This window comes from Vipera berus, assembly GCF_964194415.1.
Source record: "Vipera berus genome assembly, chromosome: 3".
NCBI lineage: Eukaryota > Metazoa > Chordata > Lepidosauria > Squamata > Viperidae > Vipera > Vipera berus.
Genome location: NC_138204.1, coordinates 195,021,970 through 195,040,194, shown reverse-complemented (window position 1 = coordinate 195,040,194; position 18,225 = coordinate 195,021,970). Strand labels below are relative to the sequence as shown.

General features: G+C 38.6%; 2 protein-coding genes across 2 annotated transcripts in view; one reads left to right on the top strand and one right to left on the bottom strand.

Annotated features, from left to right (window-relative positions):
• The window catches only part of DPYS (dihydropyrimidinase), a gene marked incomplete at both ends in the record, with an annotated part of 42,045 nt that extends 38,253 nt beyond the window's left edge, over window positions 1-3,792 (top strand). Inside the window, one exon of the mRNA XM_081325619.1 lies at window positions 3,706-3,792. Coding sequence (XP_081181745.1) covers window positions 3,706-3,792 — 87 coding nt within the window. The remainder of the gene's footprint in view (window positions 1-3,705) is intronic.
• A 4,038-nt stretch (window positions 3,793-7,830) lies between these two features.
• Window positions 7,831-17,447, bottom strand: DCSTAMP (dendrocyte expressed seven transmembrane protein; the record flags this gene model as incomplete). The annotated part of the gene is made up of 3 exons (XM_081326015.1): window positions 7,831-7,966; window positions 8,474-8,800; window positions 16,434-17,447. 3 exons carry the CDS (start codon window positions 17,445-17,447, stop codon window positions 7,883-7,885), a joined length of 1,425 nt encoding a protein of 474 aa, XP_081182141.1. The 3' UTR covers window positions 7,831-7,882.
• Between the last annotated feature and the right edge of the window lie 778 nt (window positions 17,448-18,225).

Here is an 18,225-nt window from a genome sequence, read left to right as displayed (position 1 = left end):
TTTATTTTCCTGGGCTCCAAGATCACCGCAGATGGGGACTGCAGCCAAGAAATTAAAAGACGCTTGCTCCTGGGGAGGAAAGCCATGGCAAATCTAGACAGCACACTAAAAAGCAGAGACATCACCCTGCCAACAAAAGTGCGTATAGTCAAGGCTATGGTCTTCCCAGTTACAATGTATGGCTGTGAAAGTTGGACCATAAGAAAGGCTGAACGCCAAAGAATTGAAGCCTTTTAAGTATGGTGCTGGAGAAGACTCCTGTGAGTCCCTTGGACTGCAAGGCGATCAAACTGGTCAGTCCTAGAGGAGATCAACCCTGACTGCTCTTTAGAAGGCCAGATTCTGAAGTTGAAACTCAAATACTATGGCCACCTAATGAGAAGGAAGGACTCACTGGAGAAGAGCCTAATGCTGGGAAAAGTTGAGGGCAATAGAAGAAGGGGATGACAGAGAATGAGGTGGCTGGATGGAGTCACTGAAGTAGTAGGCGTAAGCCTAAATAGACTCCAGAAGTTGGTAGAGGACAGGAAGGCCTGGAGGAACGTTGTCCATGGGGTCGCGATGGATCGGACACGACTTCACAACTAACAACAACAAAAACTTATTGTTCCAATATTTTTTTTATTTTCAGCTGTATATACATGGTATATATGTATATACAGATTCTATATATAAAATTAATGCTGCCAATACATGGAAATGAGGCATCTGTGACAGAGCATAATGGCAATGGAACCAATTAACTGGAATAATGTTGGATTGCTCTTCATTAATTTTTCAAACAAAGGCTAGACTGCCATCTTTTGGGCATATTTTAATTTGGATGTCTGCATAAAGCAGGGAGTTGGATTATAAGTCTAAATGATTTCTTCAACTTCTATGATTTTATGAAAGCAACTTCAGAATTCTGTGTATGATGTCAGCTTTCTTGGAGGAAACCAGAACTTGATTTATCTCAACTCATTGATATGGTGCTGAAATTCTGCAGAAATAGAATTTGAGGGGTGGGTGGGGTGGAGGTAAGGAGTGGGAGGAGGTACTAGGAGTCTTTATGCCACCTTGATGGCCATGCAGCTCTCCCTCAATAATTTGGACGGAAAATTGACAAGAGTTTTGTCAGTTTCCTCCTCCTTTTTAACTTCTAGGCCAGATTGCAAAGCATCAAGACCAGGGGTCTTCTGGTTCCGGTTTTTGGCACGACCAGACATGTGAGGGAATGCTCCCCACGTCATCTGGATTTCTTCATCAGGGGGCCCCTATAAAGGGGTCGAAAGTCACCCTGGAGGGGGAGAGGTCTCTCCAGTCAGTGGTAGAAGGGCGGCTTGGAGCTACTCTCCAAACTGACAAAGAAAGAATCGACCACTCCCATGGCCCATCATTTAGCCGTTTCCAATCAAAGCCAAAAGCACAACAAAGCACTTGAAAACTGGGTGAGAATTGCCTTCTTCCTTTCCTAATTGCCTACTTTTGCCTGTCAAAAACTCCTTGAATTTGCTTCCCCCAGCGAGAAGAGAGGGAAGGGAGCATTTTTTTCCCCACCCTCCTTAAGGGCGGCTTTTGATCACGTCAGGAGAAAAAAGAAAACCTTGAACAGAATAATACTATTTAATTCCTCACTTACTTCCGTTCTATTTTTGGCAACCCAAAACTCCTATCCTTACAGAAAATGGCTATTCTGTCTATTTGATTAAAAAAAGAGAGAAAAGAGAGAAAAGAATTACTTAAAAGTTACTTAAAGGTACTCAAAACTGATAAATTTACTCTGTCTGAAAAAGTATGCTGGGGACATCTTGTGACCTTTTTGGCAAATAAACCTGTTTATTTTGGAACTGCCCTTGACATTATCAGCTAAAGATAAAAACCTGAAACAGCTGGAGGTGAACTCAAGGCTTGTGGAGGTGAACATTTACTGACTTTTGTTTAAAAATTAGCCTCCACTAAGGACTATTTACTGTTACTTCAAAATGGAGACTGATCAGCCACAATCTTCGCTTGACTATAAGCTCATATTAGAAACAATCCATAAAGTTTCTGAGATGTTTATCTCCAGGCTGGAAAATTTAGGTGCCAACTCCAATTTACAAGCTGTAACCCAGACTTCAGCTAAAGAATTTACAACTCAGAATATAACAAAACTGGAACAAATTGCTACTGAGACAGAGGAACACAGGGTACAACAAGATATTGAAAAAGCTAATACAAAAATTTTACTCTATCCAAAGAACCGACAACTCTAAAAGTACAAGGAACTATCACTATGGCAAATAAACTTAAGGACCAACAAACAATAGGAAAACTTAATACTCAACTTTTGACTCCATCGAAAGAGCCTATAACTTTAGAAGTATACTATGTGCAAGATAGTGATGCTAACATAGAGGACGTCGAAAATCAACAAAGACAGTTTCCTGAAAGCCTGGATAGCCAAGCACTAATTACAAAACTGGATAAGACTCTCTACCTAAAGTAGATGAACCCAGATGGAAGAGGAATCCAGACCGAACAGAAGATAAAGTTTTTAGAGCAAATACAGTGACTAGAACTAACAGGGCAACAACATAATGATTACAAATGGTTTGGTTTTTGTGGATCACTGATGGCTAGATGACCTCCTTCGATTCAAATAATATGTATTGGAGCAAAGGGAGACCTATCTGGCAATTTAAAGGCCTTGGTCTGGAAACCTGATTGGCAAAAAAAGAAAGCCCGAGTTAGATTTAAAAAGTGAGTTCTTAGAGAACCATTAAAGGTTATCCTTTTAGTAATCAGTGATCTATCAGGATCTAAAATAGAAAATGTTTATGAGATAGAACTAGTATGTGTTTATGTATCTATTAGGCTTATTTTAGATATTATAATTTGTGCACTGACATAATGGAAATTTGGTTTATAGATCCCACGTTTGATGTTAAAAGGCGTTTGATTATTCCATTTAAGAATTAAGAATTAGCTAAAATTTAAAACAGAATCTGGTTGTGTATAAATAGTTGTAGATTGATAAACATAGGTTGTGGTCCTGTCAGTAACGTGTGATGTATTATGATGTGAAACAGACAATGTTTATTAGGTAGAACATAGCCACTCAGCCACTGTGTACATGTTAGATGCTATAGTTTTTGCTGTAATGGAATAAGGGAAATTTGGGTTGTGAATATTATTCGGGATGTTAAAGGCTAAATTTGAATAATATAATTAAAATTAAAATTAGGTAAAATTTAATAACAGGACATAGATATATCTCAATGAAATTGAATTGACAATTTTTTTAACTGACCATGTTATTTCTAGAAATTTATTAGTTTAAACTGGTTGTATGAAATGTTAAGGGAAATTGAGAAGGACGTTTTGATAATGTAACCTGAATTATGTACTGAAAACTCTGTTACTGAATCTCTGATTACCCAGTTACCATGATGCTTTCTAAATATGTAGATTTTAATTGAAAAACCAATAAAACTTCTTTTTTAAAAAAAAGACCAGGGGTCTTCAAACTTGGCCCTTTTATGACTTGTGGACTTCAACTCCCAGAATTCCTCAGTCACGCACACTGGCTGAGGAATTCTGGGAGTTGAAGTCTACAAGTCATAAAAAGGCCAAGTTTGAACATCCTTGATGAAGACTGTTAGGTATTCTATTTTTTTATTTTTTTCACTTCACCATTAAGAAAAGAAAAAAAAGTTTAAAAAATTAATTATATCATTGCAGGAATGTCAGCCTATTGCTGTCAAGCGAACACCTTATGTTGGAAAAGTGGACAACTCTTCACTGAATCAAAATAACCTCACAAAATAATTAGTATTCTTCCGGTAACTGTCTCATTTATTCATTATTTGCTTGAGTCCAAGCCTGTTTTATTGGCAGACAAAAACAAATAGGCTCAAATCTTCATCCAGTAATTTCTTTATTGGACTAAAAGCATGTTGAATGACATACTGAGATCAGTTTTAGAACTTTGGAATTGTGAACCATCTCGACTAGACAAAGTAAGAATATGTAAGTCAGATAAAATGAAGAAGATAGCACAAAACCTTCCAGAAAGGTCACTTCTTATGATTTGGGAGGCCATCACAGAAGAGCCAAAATCAAAATATTTTTAAATTAGTATTGTGTCATGGGATTCCAAGGATTATTTTCCTAAGCTTTGTATCAAGCTGAAGTACACATTATCTTCCCTCTTCCTCCAAAAGATTTTGATTATTTTGACAAACTAGATGATATTTTGGTATAAGTAAGATTCTTCCCATTTCCATTTGTGTATTCTCCTGAAATCTCTCACTGCCAAACCATGACACTATGATATAGGCTTTAATTAATCGTCTTCTTTAAAAATGCAATTCAAATATTGCTCTCCACCTTGGGGATTTAGTACTCAGTTCTTCTAGCCTCTAAAGACCAGGACCTAATTAATTTAGTCATGTTAGTTTTGAATCCTGTAAATCACCTCAGCATTAGACGTTCTTGATTATTCTAAAGCACTTTTATAAATCTCTCCTAGTTTTGGATCTGTTGCCTCCTCCCATTCAGGAGATGCCAACAGGAGATATCTTCTTGTACCTTATGAAAGTAACAGCTGACCTAGCCCTTTCCCTAAGGGAGGTTGGGCAATATATGTAACATGCACCAGATCCTAGGTTTTTCTAGCATTATAAGTGGATGGCTCCTGATATAGATCAGGACCAACCTGTGTTGATTTGGATGGGGTAAATCTTCCCCACCCATTTGCAACCACTGGAGTGCCCTTCCCCTTTAGCTCATGGTGTTTGCAACAGGATTTTAACATCAATGGCAAGAGAGAGAAAGCTTAACTCTCCTCAGTGTAGATACAGCAGAATATGCAATTTGATCTGTAATCAAAGCTACTTCACAGGATTGTGTGTAATGATAAAATAGGGCAATCCTACTATCGTGACCTTCTTTGAGTTGAGTGATGACTTCATGGACTTGTCCATGTAATTTTCTTGGCAACAATATAAAAAGTGGCTTGTCAACTGCCTTTTTCTGGGATTTTTTCCCTTCAAACTTTTAAAAATAGCCTATAATCATGTCATTTCATAATGGTGTCCTATCCCATTACTAATCTGATTTGACTACATTTAGCATTTTGGGATGAGCTAAGGTTATGTGAGTTGATAGAGAGAAAAAATGGAATACAAATTACAGGAAAGCTGAACTAGAAAAGTGTTGGGTACAGATCCTGTACATAATCTAAGTAGGATGTTAAAAAAAAGCTTCATAACACAATCAAAATCTTTTGAAGAGGTAGGAGAAAGTCTTGAATTCCACATGTCTTAGGTAGTAAATACAATATACTGTAAGTATTGGCCTATTGATTATTGTACTTTATTCAGGTTTAGGATTTGTGTGCCTTCAGATAATACAGTTGTCCTACACTGTTTCTTTCACTGGAGTACATATATATATATATGTAGGTCTTGGCGTATTCGGGTCTTTTCCTGTGTAAGATTGACTCAATCTTACACGGGAAAAGACCCGAATACACACACACACACACACACACACACACACACACACACATATATATATATATATATATATATATATATATATATATATATATATATATATATAGATAGATAGATAGATAGATAGATAGATAGATAGATAGATAGATAGATAGATAGATAGATATATAGATAGAGAGAGAGAGAGAGAGAGAGAGACAGAGAGACAGAGAGACAGAGAGACAGAGAGACAGAGAGAGAGAGAGAAGGGACGCGGTGGCTCAGTGGGTTAGGACGCTGAGCTTGTCGATCAGAAGGTCGGCAGTTTGGTGGGTTGAATCCCGAGTGCCGCGTAAGAGAGTGAGCGCCTGTTACTCGTCCCAGCTTCTGCCAACCTAGCAGTTCGAAAGCACGTAAAAATGCAAGTAGAAAAATAGGGACCACTATGGTGGGAAGGTAACAGCGTTCCGTGCGCCTTTGGCATCTAGTCATGCCGGCCACATGACCACAGAGACGTCCTCAGACAAGCGCTGGCTCTTCGCCTTTGAAATGGAGATGAGCACCGGCCCCTAGAGTTGGAAACTACTAGCACACATGTGCTATTTCCCTATTTCTCTGTAGGTCAGAACAATTGTAATTCTTGATTTGTGTGCTTGAAGATTTCTGGATGATATACTGCACTGCCCATTGATGTTTTAATCATTGCTATACCTTGCAAAATTACAGCAAGATCCTCTCTCTGTTCATGTACTTTGACTTTTAGAGAAATCACTGTTATTTTTCCAGCACATGATAATCTCATTCTCAGATCTTATTTTAGTGCCGGATGTATAGCAATTAGAGCTATCTGATTAGATGACATAGAGCACCTGCCATTATAATCTGCTAGAATAAAATCTGGAAATGATGAATTATTATTTGATTTGAACAGGATGCAGCTTATTAAGTGCTATTTAACTCAACAGTCTTTGAAATAAATGTGTATAGCTTTAAGGCAGACATGTCAAACTCGCGACATCACATGATGTCGAGCAACGTATCGGGACAGTTTTGCCATGGCCGGCAATGGGGTGGGTGCGGCTTCCACATGATGCGTCCGGTCCATGGGCCAGCAGTTTTACACCCCTGCTTTAAGGCATGAATTAATCTAAAAAATGAAAACAATCATGATTGAACTAGATATATCACAATGCCTGTATTTGAGAGCTAAGTGATGGGCTGTCCCTCCATAAGCCATTTTAGAAAACCTTAGTTAGATCCTCTTACTGCACTCCCTTTGCAGCATTCCAGAAGCAGATCTGCTTCTCTCTGTTCACATGGCATTGAATCATCATTTGGATCTGTTCTTATGCATTTAATAAGATTTTGGGGTTGCTCTGGTTTACTGAACTTGAAACAAAGCTGGATTATCCCTAAGGACTGTTTGCAGTGCTTTTCAATGACCTGTCTTGCCATCTGAAGACAACTGAACCAGGGTTTACAGTTTTAAGAAAATGCAATGGATCTGACTTGAGTAATTTTCCACAGCAAAGTAAATGTCTTTTTTCCTTGCCTCAAACAAAACAAAAGGGGGGTTCTGGGTTTTTCTATGTGCATTTGTCATTATTGTTAGAAGAACTGAACTCACCTGGTGATGATATATCAGAAAAGACAATGCCCAGCCACAAAACAGTATAGGGCAAAAATGAAGGAGAAAAGATTGGGCAAAGGCATAAGGAGACAAATTGAAAACACTATTGAAATAAATTGGGCAGAATATACATTTAATACAATATAGCTGGTCGCATAGTCAGCCAGATGTTTAGACTGGATTTGCATTTTTGTCCATCTATTGAGTTCTTCCCAAGGACATCGCCTAGGCAGATGTTATTTCTTGATGATATTAAAAGTATTGTTTCTGTGTATAAACTCTTCCAGCTAAAGTTGCTTTTTGCAATTGACCAGTAGTAATTTTGTCAATGCTGATATTTTCAAGTGGTGCTCTACATGTTTTGGCGTTGCATCCAAGGCACCTAATACTATTGGAACTATTTTTGCTTTCTTTTGTCAAAGTCCTTCTACTACTATTTGCAAGTCATTGTATTTTCTGATTTTCTCCACTTCTTTCTCTTTGCCTCTGCTGTTTAATTATTATTATTATGTATCTCGAAAGAAAATGATGTTTCGATGGGGTGTCAAAAATAATCTGCTCAACTGAATGATCTTAAGCTAAATGGCACAGTTCTGCAGTCAAATGTGAACCAGTATAAACAAAATAAAGCAAATGTTTTTGATTTATTTTTAATAGAGGCTTGCATTTCTTTAATGTGTCTTTAATGTTTCCAAATTTCATATTAAGGCAAAACACACAAAAACATTTTAAGTTCAGGAGCTCTTCACCAGGCAAAATGTTGAGCTTGAGAACCTGTGGCTAATGCTATTTAAGCAGGATTTTCTTTTGCCACATTTGTTTCTTTCTTCCTGGCATTTCCCAGTGCCTGGAGGATGGGAAACCAAAAATGTAACTGTGAAGGAGAAAGAGAAGATTAGTTTTACTTACAGTATTACAAAACAAGAGGGTTTTTTTATATCTGTTTCCTAAGCAGAATTGCAAAGCTAATGAAGAAAAAAATATATGAGTGGACCCATTTCAGGGAGGATGAATTCTAAGCATTTCTTCTCTTTCATCCTTCTGGTATTGATGGAGGAAGCAGGAAGAATAACCTCAGACACATATGCATTTCAATAATGGCTATAGGTATTTGTGCAGAGACAATATCTATGTGAGTCAAAACATTACTTTTACAATAGAGATAATAACCAGTGCAATGTGGGTCTATGACCTAAGTAGCTTCCATATTTATAGAAAAATATGTGAAGATTCCCTTTAGGGCAATCTTGGGGAGAGACTAGTATTGATCCTGGCTCTATTGATAAAGTTTTGAGGTTGCTTATTTTAGGTGGATTCTACAATTACATTCTGAACAAAGTTACACCAACCAGCACTGCATTTCATGTTATTTACCATTTACCTTTGCAAATGAATTAAATTTCCTTTTCATGTTTTTTCCGGAGAACTTAGATCTTCTGTTTAGTAATTTTGTGTGCAGATACTTTATCCGTTTCATGTCTGTACTTGGAAAGAATGCAGTTGCCACTAATATTTTAAGTTGTGAGAGTGTAGAAGTCAGAAGCCCCAACACTATTAGAAAGAACAAAATAACTCCAAGCTGGATCCATACAGTAGAGAGGGATATCTCTGGTTTGGGAATGCAGGTCTCCTCAAAAAGAGGCGTCTTAAAGTAAATGGTCTTGTCAACAATCTCCCCACTGTTCAGGATGAATTTAGCTGCATTTTTCTGCATAACGGAAAATAAAAGATAAAGGTTATGCCAAGATCTGTGCTGATCTTTGAAATGGCTACTACAAAATAATTTTAAATAAATTACAATGCACTAATAAAGGGACGTGGTGGCTCAGTGGGTTAAGACGCTGAGCTTGTCGATCAGAAGGTCGGCAGTTTGGCAGATCAAATCCCGAGTGCTGCGTAACAGAGTGAGCGCCTGTTACTTGTCCCAGCTTCTGCCAACCTAGCAGTTCGAAAGCACGTAAAAAATGCAAGTAGAAAAATAGGGACCACTACGGTGGGAAGGTAACAGCGTTCCGTGCGCCTTTGGCATCTAGTCATGCCGGCCACATGACCACGGAGACGTCCTCGGACAAGCGCTGGCTCTTTGGCTTTGAAACGGAGATGAGCACCGGCCCCTAGAGTCAGAAATGACTAACACGCATGTGCGGGGGAACCTTTACAGTTAATAAAGGAGAATATTTGTAGCTCAGGGTTGAAATAAGAGGAGTCCTTGGTGCTCTCTGAGCTTGCACTAGCACTGATGATGTTACCTAGTTTGGGTAATGAAATGTCTGCAAGAAAACAAGTAAGCTCAGAGAGCACTAAGGACCCCTCAAATTATAATGCAATGACAAGGTTTCTCAATAAGATGTTTGGTTTATTTTCCTGCAACAGGATATTAACAGTCTCTTAAACTGTCTGGCCTAGACCATAAACCATTAGTGTACCTTTCACATTTGGCAGTAGATGCAAGATTTGGCAATGCTAAAAGCATCATCATCTGAATTATTCTGAATAAGAACAGAATAATGATGGAAGGGAGATCCCACTTTCTTGCCCCCTTATTCAGCAATGATCACCTATGTGCTTTTGAATACAATAGGCAAGAATCTATGAAGCAAACTCAAATGGTTTGAGGAAGGAACAAGATTATCAGAGGGCTAAAATAGTGTTGTCTAAAGAGATTGATGGCTGGATGGTGGGGGAATTCTGGGAATAGATTGTCTCTTGGTGATGTTGCTTTGGCACTGCCAAATCCTATACTGAATCAGGAGGAAGGGGGCCTAAATTGCTTACTCTTCCACACAGTCCCCCTCAGTAAATATTTGCTGTCATCCTAACTCTGGAGTTAAATGCTCTGTTCTGTGATTAGAAGCAGGATCTCCATAAATTTGTACAAGGCTTCTACATGACCCTCTAAATTAAGATGGTTGGATAACCATTTTTGAAGGAGGTTTCCACATAAAGTCTCCTTTCTGCTATCTCGAGCCCGTAGCAGAATCCAGCTGATTTCCATTTTTTTCAGAACTGAAACTGACCTGGCATTTTCCACTTTTTTCTTGCAGAAGCCTGTCTATTTGTGCAATGTCACACTTGAACCAATGACCTAACAGAGGTTTGAATCTGCCTGGCTCCTGTCAGTCACCTCAACAATATGACTGCTGGTCAATACACCATGCAGGGTGTTCTGCCAATTTAGCCAACAGTGTTGCTGACACGTTTCTGGCAGGGAAGGAAGAACACTCCCAATTCAACCACATGCCAATGTGGTTCTGACATGTCACATAGATGTCAGTCTCCAAAACCCAAGGAAGAGATTGCTGAGCTTTTCTGAACAGTTTCCTTTATTGTTTCTCACCTATAGACAGATATCTTACCAAACTAAAGAAAACTACTTCGATCATTAAGTATATATTGTGAGAATTCCTAGGGAGGAGCTTCCTTAACTCTCTTTCTCCCGACCAAACAATCTAAACTTCACTGCCTCTTATTCCTCAGCACTCCTTCCCACATGGGAATCCAGACTGTCAATGATTTGTACATTTCTTCTAGTGATTACAATTGGCTGTATAGAAAGTATCTGTTTGTACACTGCTACTCTCTGTCATGGAGTGGGTAGATCATGAGATCTGGGAGATCTGGGAACTTCACAGTAAAACCTCTCCTCCTTTACTGAGAATCTAACAAGCACAATTCAGAGGGTGCTGCCTCTGGTATGTTAATCCAATGTACCAGATGCTTTAGGAGAAGAGAGAGAAGCATCCTCACAGTCAGTAAGTAAGTCAATGGATATAACTCAAGTCCCAGAAACTAAACATTCAAACCCCATATGGAGTGTGACCAAAATATAAATAAATGGTGATTTAATTATTCCTTGCCAAGAGATTATACCAACAGAAAACAAGGAAATTGGGGAGGCTGGCCTCAATTTTTTCTAGCAATCAAAGAACACAATGTGATTTCACAGAGTTTGAAGACATGCAAGAATGTTGTGATGTGCCCTGCCCACAACGACACCATGACATAGGCATTTAAAAGAGGGGCTTGTGCGGTAACATTAGTGGTAGCTGGGGCTTGCCCTATCTTGTCCCACTTTGCTGCAGATATCTCTGAGAGCTTCTCTTGCTTCACTGCCAGCTCATCCAGATCAGATTATGAGGGATGGTTAAATCCCCCCACTCTTGCCATTGGTCAGACCTTGTCTCCTCCTCTCCCAGTTCCACCCCACATGAAGGACAGAAATTTGTGCAGGTTTTTCCCACTGGGGACCAACCAAGGCTGCACCTAAACTGAACAATGATTAGATATCTCTAAGAAGCCAAACCTTCCTCAGACAAGATCACCATTTTGTTCTCCTTGAGTGCCAAATGCCCTGTTGAAAAAATCCTTGCCTGAATATATTGAGGGCTGGATAACCAGCACACTTCTCCGGCCTTGTGCCTTATAGATACCTTGGACATTTGGATTAATAGTATGATTTCCCTTGGATAACTTTGTGATTTATAGCATTTTCTAGCATCACTCAACCATAGTTGGGCTAAAATAAGAGTAATGAGGGCAGGTGGCGTGTGGGGTGAGCAAGCAGTTATAACAATTGCACTAAGGTATGAAAATAGAAAGTAGCATTCTGACAAAGAAAAGAGAAATGGCAATTGCCAGGAAAGATAGATATTCCTTTCCCATCTTCTCCCAACTGCCGTGAAGCAGTAATGGCTGGTACTTACAATGAGGTATCATATCTACTGAGAGCCAAAGGTTTGCTTTTATATGTGTAATTTCCAGTGTCTGAGATTCAGAGGCTGGGATGATGATATCATGCAGAGCTGAAGTTTTTTCCTTACTTAATTTTTTAAAGCTTACTAAAATTGCTGTTTTATGCGTGCAAAGGCTCTCTGAAAGCTTCCCAGACCTTATTTCTTTGGCTTTTTGTCAGAAATCAATGGGAAATTATTCCATCAATATTTCATGATTTGCTGACCAATTTATATAGCAGAGTCTGGATGAAGTGAGGGCTGAGCACCCCCACCCCCACCCTCCTGCACACAAAAGGCAGACTGAACGGGGGAAGCTCCTAAATCTGGGCTGCCCTGATTAAGAGACTGCTCTCTGTCTCCGGGCTTCTTAACAGATCCATTTAAGTTGAACTAGCTAAGAGATAAGACCCAAACAGCACACAGAGGGTTGAGTTTCGAGTAAGTACAGCACGAATGGGCCTCTTAAAGTTTTAATACAAATATAACCCAGATTTGAATAGGTGCTATTCACTTTTCAGTAACTGGTATTTGAAAGACCTAACAGTTTTCAAGTTGCTCATTAACTATATGTCATTGGGTGAACAAACAATATTAACAAACTAGTTAACACTATATTTTTGTTCCTGATGATGACATTTTACCCTTTGGGTGGGGATATAATTGAACCCTTCTATGTTTCTGTTTTTCCAAGGATCCTTGGAACATTTTGTTATGTTTTATGATTTCCAAAATTGTGGCCAGCTGAGATGTTTACCACTTGTGGAACAAGCTTTCAGAATGAGATGGCCAATGGTCATGATTTTTGTTGAGCTTGGCGATATTCTAAAAGAAGAATGAGAGGTAGTCAAACAAAATATTTTAGATGGTTATTTATGGATATCTTGATTGAATTTTATATCTTTGGGTGTGTATGTATGTGTTGGGTAGATGAATGTGGTGAGCATTAGATAGTGACTACTGTACAATTTATTAGTAAAGGTAAAGGTAGAGGTTCCCCTGCACATGCGTGCTAGTCATTTCCAACTCTAGGGGCCAGTGCTCATCTCTGTTTCAAAGCTGAAGAGCCAGTGCTTGTCCAATGACGTCTCTGTGGTCATGTGGCCGGCATGACTAGATGCCAAAGGCACACAGAACGCTGTTACCTTCCCACCGTAGTGGTCCCTATTTTTCTACTTGCATTTTTATGTGCTTTTGAACTGCTAGGTTGGCAGAAGCTGGGACGAGTAACAGGCGCTCACTCTGTTACGCGGCACTCAGGATTCAACCCACCAAACTGCCAACCTTCTGATCGACAATTTATTAGATGGAAACAAACTGAAGAATTCCAATAGAGTCACTGTATCAATAAGATGAGCACAATTGAAATAGGTTAGCACGAGCCAGGTGAAGAGAATCAAGAATGGTAGATCTCCTACAATCCCACCAACATCATCACTGCACACATATGCTGTCATTATCTGATCAATACAATGGTCATAGAAAGTTGCAATATCCTAGCATTTCTTCCTTCATTGTATTAGACAATTCAATGTTTCATTAAACATATATTGGACAATGTTAATGGGGTCACTTATTTTGGGCTACAGCTCCATTCAATTCCAACAGCAGAGCCATACTAGGCTGATCTAATTCAACATCTCAATATAATTATATTGGAGAAGAATTTAAATAAATGTTTAAACAGAGATTTTAGTTTACAACTTAATTGCTAAAAGTAGGACAAATTTTTCTGGCAACCAGCCACTATTCCCACTCATTGTAGGTATACAAAGATTGTTTGTGATTAATCAGTGAAAAGGAGCAAAGACCTGTTTAGCTCAATAATTATCTCTTGTAGGATATTTGCATTTATGCTCCTCTCCTCTAGCTATATGTTCCAAAATTTGTCATACAATGTCTCAAAGAAAATCTTAGAAAGAAACTTCTGCTTTTCTATCTTGAATAGGTGTCTTTAAACCTACTTCAGTTTTCCCTGCATGGTGTTTTGAGCATATTTTTTTGTTGGAAGCAGGCCATTTCTCTTGCTACTTTCTCGTACATTTCTTTGAAATACATTTCTCTTCACTCTCAGAAAAGCCCTTTGGAGCAGGAAAAGACAAAGAGCTTCCGGAGAGATAATGAAAACCAAACAAATCCCTTGGATATTCAGAATTAAACCTTTTAGAATTTCAGGGATGTCTGCAGGGTATGGTCAAAAAAGTTTAAGATCACATCCGTTATGGAAGCTTTGCCTGTTTTTTTATGAACAACACACAGTGTCTTCATTCTTTTGACCACACCCTAAAGACACCTCTTATTACACTAAAAAACTTTATTTTTCACTGGAGATAAAAAAAAAAATTTTTTTAGCTGACATATACATGGAATAGTAGACATTAAGTTGCCTTGCCCCACTGTAAGGTAACATTTATTATATTCTTCCCTATTTTATTGTAATTGGAAGATAAGAACCAGTTACATCAGTGAACCCAAATGACTTGTTTGCTGGAAAACCTACGTTTTTTATAATTGCTTCTTGTAAAATAATTTCCTCAAGGGTGAGAAGTAAAATTATTTTTGAGTGCTAATTCTTTTTTTTTTTGCTGTTTTATGGAGTGCTTCAATATTTCAGAATTATGTGTTTTTGGATCAGAGTTTTATGTCAAATTCAACATTTGCTGATTTTATGTATTCTGAATTATTATCCTACTTTTTTCTGAGAAATCAACGCAACCTACAACAAACACCACAACATAAGTATGCAAAACTGGAACTTTTCCAAGTTTGAAATGGTTATTCCCAACCATTTAGGAAGAGTTTCTAGCTTAAAAATACTTTCAAAATGGTCAAAACAAGCAGGGCACATACCAAATATTTTGCATGTCATCAGTCACAACATAATTTGGGCTGAAACTAATCCAAAAGCATGCACTAAAGTTCAATAAAGTACAGCTAAAAAGCATTTTCAAAGAGTCTTCTGGTAATCTACGCAATGAACCTGAAGTTAAAAATATTTGAAGGAAAAAATCCCAGATGAAAAATTTCATGTAGTGTTTGCAACAGTTATATTTTTAAAAAATCTATTTACTCTCCTTTTAAAAAGCAAGAATGTGAGGTAACTTGCTGAGAGCAAAGCAAGTGAGCAAACAGAAACATTCTTAGGTTGCGCCATTGTATCAGAGAAACATTTTGATGCCTGCTGAGAATTGTTTAGCTTCCAGAGTTATGAAGTGATTGTGTGTCCTTAATATAAGGGGTTGCTCAATGTTCCAGTTTGCCCAATAATTGGCAAGAAATACAGGCCATAAATCTGCTGAATGCTGAGTCACTCATCACTGGCAAGCAGATCTGAAAACCTCAGCTGAAAAAAGAACATTTCCAAGAGTCGTATGCCTATTGCCTCTTTGAGAGCTAGCAAAAGAAGATATATTTTTCCTTCCAGCAGCTTCTGGTAGCTCATGGGAATTAGAAGTGATCTGGTAACAAATCTATGGGGGGTTGACTTTAGTTTAATATGAAAAAGATATTCTCTTGATGCTTTATATGTGACCCTTAGATGTTGTTAGTTTTGTCTATAGTTAACATGGCTTCAGCTTTGTGGTCTCTGCTTTTTACAGTTCTGGCCTCTGTTTTATGGGCAAAGAGTTTATGTAGGTCACTTGGCAGACAATCTAGTTAATAAAATCAATGTGGCATAGTGGTTAAGGGGATAGGATTGAGACTGGTGAGACCCAGGTTGTAGTCAGTCATGGAAACTTTAAAAAAAAAAGAAGTAATGGTTTTCCCTGTCCAGTCATGTCCGACTCTAGGGGGCGGTGCTCATCTGTTTCTTATCCCAGAGAGCAAGCATTGTCGGAAGACACTTCTGTAGTCATGTGGCCAGCATGACTATATGCCAAAGCACACAGAACACTTGTTACCTTCCCACCCAATAGATAGCAATAAGTGACAAACTCAACTGACAAGCTCAACTGACAGCTGACAAGCTCAACATATTTAACTGCTGAGCCATCACACTGGCTGGGGAATTCTGGGAGCTGAAGTCCACACATCTCAAATTTGCTAAGGGTGAGAAACACTACCCTACTCTGCTACCCTATTATGGTGTTGGGATAAAATGAAGTTCATCCCCACACGTCACTTGAAAATGGATAAAATACAAATGTTAAGAAACAAATGCATACATGGGAAGAAAGCTACGCAAAGAATCTTTTACCCCAGTAAATCTCCAAATTTGGGCAATTTAAGAAATCACTTATTGAAGAAACTAAAAATAAGCAAAGTGCCTTTATATTGGCTGAAGTCACAGACCCTACTTAAGCCAGTCAGATAAAGACGACCCCATTGCATTTTCCATACCTTCTAAATTTGAGCTTAGGATTCTCACTTTCTCTCCCTCAAGCACATCAAACATTCCTCATGTTGCTTTCAGCTGCCTTAAACATCAAGCTTGGTGTTGCTTTTGCTTTTGTTTAATATTCAGGCCCTTCAAAACTTGGGTTGTTTTTTTTAATGCCATGCCTACCCACCTCCAGGTTTTCAATCCTATTTTTTAGCATAATTTTATTCTGTAGAAAATCTGTATTTGAAGCAATATAAAAAGTGCTGCACTGTAGCTAAGATACTTACATGGTAATACAATTTGAAGTGGACCTCTAGCTCAGGGAAATCGTGGAGATGCTTGCTCACAGAAAAAATGAGCCTGTACAGCAAATAATCTACTGCTGCAGAGAGGACCCAAATGCAAAGGTTAGCAAGCACAGGGAGAAAAAAGCGTGCTGTGCATTTCCTTTCTTTAGGTGTCTGGCAAAAAGATGGCACCATCGAATATACCTTTTTTTCTTCTTTACTCAGGGGCAGCACTGAGAGCTTTTGCTGCTGCCATACTTGTTCGTTGTACTTGATGAGCCCTCGTGTAATGTACGTGTTCTTAAACTTGATGGTCTGTGGGCTCAGGAAGTTTCGGATGAAGAGATATGTGCCAAGCAAAACCAAAATTGTCCCCAGAAAAGGCAGCACTTTCTTGCCCAAAAAGGACTGTAGAGCTATTATGGAGGAGATCTGGCTAGTGATATTATGAATGCCCAGTCTTGTTTTTTCCAGCTGCAACTTCAGGTTTTCATCTGAAACCAAGAAAGACACGTTTAAGCTGTCACGTACCACAAACAGATGTTCCGAAATCTTCAATTGACTGTAAATCCACCGAATTGCTTTAAGATGGGTGAGGTCAAGGAAAGTCCAATTCTGGGAATTGAGAGTACAAGTCACACTATCTGCCAGCTGCTTCAGGTTAAAAAAAATATTTTGGATGTTGCCAGCAACCACCATAGCAGTTCCAGCAGCAATGAGAGTGTTTCTGCCTTCACGCAATCCGCAAGAAAGGAAGAATACCACCACAAAGCAGCGAAGAGACCGGAAAAAGTACAGATTCACAGACAGGAGAATCCATAAAATATTGACTGTGATGATAGAACGCATTGGATAGTCCAACAGGAAGGAATATCCAGGTAGAAGCAGGAACAGGTTTGCTATTAAACTGATGGAAGTGCAGAGAGCAAAGAGGGCCAGCTTATATTTCCAGCTCAGCTTCCTCTGGGTCACAAAGAGTTCCCATGATTGCTGGAGAAAAGGGACAAAATCCATTTTCTTTATACTTCAGAGATCCAGTACTTTCACTTGGTGGGAATAAAACAACAACAAAGGAAATTAATCCTTCAACATAGAGCTTTATTCAGGCCATTAATAAGCATGTAGCCAAACGATTGCTATCCCTGGCATGATGTAGCAAGCAAGCAGCTCATCTCTATAGTTTTACCTTGAGGCAAGAAAATGACCTTGATTTCCAGGACCTTTGTTGTGATTTCATTGGCTGAGGACAGTGTTTCTCAACCTTAGTAATTTTAAGCTATCTGGACTTCAACTCCCAGAATTCCCTAGCTAGCATGCTGCTGTTCTAAATACAGCGGAACTGGCCATACAAGTCAAAACTAAAGCAGTCTTGCAACTTGTAATTAATAAAGCATGCTACTACACATGATTACAACAGAGTAAGCTTGATTAGGTCCACTGACCAAATGCAATTCACACTTGAAATTGTATTAATCTTTCCTAGAAAATAACCCACATTGCTCACAGTGGACCTTGTTTCAGTATAGACACACAAAGAAAGATTGTACAATAGAACTAAAAGAGAACCAAAATGTTACACATTAGCAAGGAGCCTCAAGCAAAGCAATAAGTCTAACTTCCTACAGTATAGAATTTTTTTCCCCTGAAATGCCTCAAGTAAACAAAATATTCATTGTCTCCCAAGCAGCCTAATCTGTTTTTAATACCTAATACCATAAATAAGTTTTTCTTAAATTTCATTTGAAAATTAATCTCCTTGAAATAGTTATCTACTATTATGAGGTTTTTTCCC